General features: G+C 38.0%; 1 protein-coding gene across 1 annotated transcript; it reads right to left on the bottom strand.

The window, feature by feature from the left end:
* Positions 1–216: 216 nt before the first annotated feature.
* LOC104109699 (uncharacterized) lies at positions 217–1,708 on the bottom strand. Its single transcript, XM_070191233.1, has 4 exons — positions 1,567–1,708; positions 1,238–1,380; positions 587–936; positions 217–514 (listed from the first exon to the last, which is right to left on the bottom strand). Exons 1-4 carry the CDS (start codon positions 1,706–1,708, stop codon positions 217–219), a joined length of 933 nt encoding a protein of 310 aa, XP_070047334.1.
* Positions 1,709–3,257: the final 1,549 nt, after the last annotated feature.

Here is a 3,257-nt window from a genome sequence, read left to right as displayed (position 1 = left end):
ACTAATAGAAATCGTACCTTTCCTTTAGCTTGAGGTAACGGACCTACGATATCCATGCCTCATTTCATGAAAGGCCATGGCGATATAACCGAATACAACAATCCTGCTGGGCGATGCATGTTATTGGCATATCGTTGACAATTATCGCACCTGGCTGCAAATTTTCTGCTTCGTCCTCCATTTTTGGCCAATAGTATCCTGCTCTTATTAAAGTCTTCACCAATGATCTTCCCCCCCAGCATGATTGCCACAGTTCCCCTTATGTGCTTCCCTCATCACATATTCTGTTTGTGAAGGTCCTAGATACCGTGCCAAAGGTCCACCGAACATCTTTCGGTATAAGTTTCCACAAATTAAGCAATAACGGGCAGCTTTTTGACGAACCTGTGACTTCTCGTTCTTGTTTTTGTCGAGTCCCGAATGAAACAAATGTATTACAATAGCATTTTCTGCTTTTGTTATCTCAGTAACAGACACGAGATTGGCTAACGCATCTGCTTTTGCATTCTCCTCCCTGTGTATTTGAACAGCCTTCCACGACTGAAATTATCTGACTAATTCCCGTACTTTTTCCAGGTATTGTTACATCTGTGCCTTGTTTGCTATGTAAGTCCCCTGCATTTGGTTAACTACTAGTTGTGAGTCACTTTTGATTACAATATGTTCTATGCCAAGTTCTCGCGCCAGTTCCAAACCTGCAATCATAGCTTCACACTCTGCTTCATTGTTAGTGATGGGACAACATGTTATTGTTTGTCTTATGGCTTCCCCTGAAGGCGTAATTAAAACAATACCTGAGCCTGCTCCTTTAACATTCGAGGAACCGTCGGTAAATAAAATCCAAGTCCCCAGATTAGATCCGGTAAATACATGTAATTCTTTTTCTTCTTTAGGAACTAAATTCGTGCTGAAATCTGCCACAAAATCTGCTAAAACCTGCTATTTTATTACAGTTCTAGGCTGATATATGATATCATACTCACTGAGTTCTATTGCCCACTTAGCTAACCTTCCAGATAGTTCTTGTTTATGCAATATATTCCTCAGGGGGAAAAGCAGTTATTACAAAGATAGGATGACATTGAAAATAAAGTCTCAACTTTTTAGTTGTAGTAATTAATGCTAAAGAAAGCTTTTCTAGATGAGGATATCATGTCTCAGCATCTAACAAAGATTTACTAACATAATATATCAGAGATTGTTTACCTTTATCCTCTCGTACCAACACCACACTTACCGCCACTTCTGACACAACAAGGTAAATAAGCAGCCTTTCTCCGTCTTTTGGTTTGGCTAGCAAAGGCGGATTTGACAAATACGATTTTAGGTCCTTGAGGGCTTGTTCATCAGTCCATTCAAATTGATTCTGCTTTTTCAATACTGAAAAGAATTTAAAACTTTTTTCCGATGATTTTGAAATAAATCTCCCCAGTGCTACTATTCTTCTTGTTAATCTCTGCACTTCTTTTTTGCTTGTGAGTACATCCGGTATTTCCTCGATAGCTTTGATTTGTGCAGGATTCACTTCAATACCCCTATTAGAAACAAGAAAACCTAAAAACTTACCTGAAGCTATGCCAAAAGCACATTTTTTTGGATTTAGCTTCATATTGTATTTGCGGAGAATCTGGAAAGTATCTGACAGATGTTGAAAATGATCTCCTGCTTGTGCTGATTTGACTAGCATATCATCAATGTAGACTTCCATAGTCTTTCCCAGATGTTCTTGAAATATTTTAGTTACCAATCTTTGGTACGCGGCCCCCGGCATTTTTTTGACCAAATGGCATGACTTTGTAACAGTAAGTCACCATGTCTGTGATAAAAGAAGTTTTTTCTTCATCTAAAGGATCCATCTTTATTTGGTTATATCCTGAGTATGCATCTAAAAAACTTAACAGCTCATATCCTGCGATAGAATTAATTAGTTAATCTATATGCAGCAAAGGAAGCGAATCTTTAGGACAAGATTTATTTAAATCAGTATAATCTATATAAACTCGCCATTTCCCATTCTTTTTTGGAACTACCACAGTATTAGCTAGCCAGTTAGGGTATTTTACCTCTCGTATTGACCCGATTTTTGAAAGATTTTGTACCTCATCTTGGATTACTTGATTTTGGAAGGATCACTACTTCCTCTTCTTCTGCTTGACAGGTGGATATGAAGGGTCCTCATTCGGTTTGTGGGTCATCACCTTCGGTGGTATACCTGTCATATCTGAATGCGACCAAGCAAAGCAATCTGCGTTAGCTTTTAAAAACTCAATTAACTTACCTTTCATTTCTGGGATTAGGTTTGCTCCGATGTAAAGTTTTCTATCTGGCTAGTGTATAAATAGCACCACCGCATCGAGTTCTTCGGTAGTTGTCTTAATGTTTTCATTTGCTTCTGACTCTTGAATAACATCGGGTCTTGAATCAACATCAGTTTATCCTCGAATGCCTTCAGTTGAGGTTTGTATTACGACGTCCTCAACTGAATTCTTTAGTTGCTATTTCTCGCCTGTAACATCGTTTACCGTGCTTGTAGCCACCACTGAATTGATTCTTTTAGAAGCTTGTTGATCTCTATGGATTTGACGAATCCCCTACTGTGAAGGAAATTTAATAACTTGATGCAATATGTACGGTACAACATCCATATCGTGAATCCATGGTCTTCTTAGAATAATATTATAAGCCATGTCTGCATCTATCACCTGGAACTTTGTGTCCTTGATAACCCCTTATGCAAATGTAGCAAGCACTACTTCCCCTTTTGTGATAATGCCTGTATATCAAATCCAGACAAAGACCGTGCCTTTGGTATCACTTTGTCATTAGCTTGAATTTCTGCAACGACCCGACTTATCATTTTAAGGATTAGCATCTCGTTCAATGACTTAAGGTCATGAGCAACTTTGTGATGTGTATTATAACTTGCGTGTGTGGTCGAGTTTGGTTTTAGGATGATTCGGGATTAAATTGAAAGAACAATTCTCCTTTTTGAATCTTAAATGAAAAGAGTTGACCAGAGTTAAACTTTTGAGCAAACGACTCTGGAATAGACTTTTGATTCTTCCAATAGCTTCATATGGTTATTTTGGACTTAGGAGTGTGTCCGAAAAATTATTTGGAAGCCCGTAGTTAAATTAGGCTTGAAATGGCAAAAATAGGAAGTTTAAGTTGGAAGTTTGACCGGGGAGTTAACTTTTTGATATCGCGGTCAGAATCGAGTTCTGAAATTTTTCATAGGTCCGTTATATCATTTATGA

The sequence above is a fragment of the Nicotiana tomentosiformis genome, chromosome 12, assembly GCF_000390325.3.
Source record: "Nicotiana tomentosiformis chromosome 12, ASM39032v3, whole genome shotgun sequence".
NCBI classification, from domain to species: Eukaryota; Viridiplantae; Streptophyta; class Magnoliopsida; order Solanales; family Solanaceae; genus Nicotiana; species Nicotiana tomentosiformis.
The sequence above is the reverse complement of the archived record's forward strand: the minus strand, read 5'-3'. Positions and strand labels throughout refer to the sequence as shown.

Excerpts from the sequence above, each read along its gene's own strand:
- LOC104109699 (XM_070191233.1), bottom strand. The coding sequence starts at position 1,708 with ATGGAAGTCTACATTGATGATATGCTAGTCAAATCAGCACAAGCAGGA. Across the intron at positions 1,381-1,566 it reads TGCTTTTGGCATAGCTTCAG|TATTGAAAAAGCAGAATCAA; the intron begins GTAAGTTTTTAG and ends AATTCTTTTCAG. Across the intron at positions 937-1,237 it reads TTGTTGTGTCAGAAGTGGCG|GTTTTAGCAGATTTTGTGGC; the intron begins GTAAGTGTGGTG and ends ATAAAATAGCAG.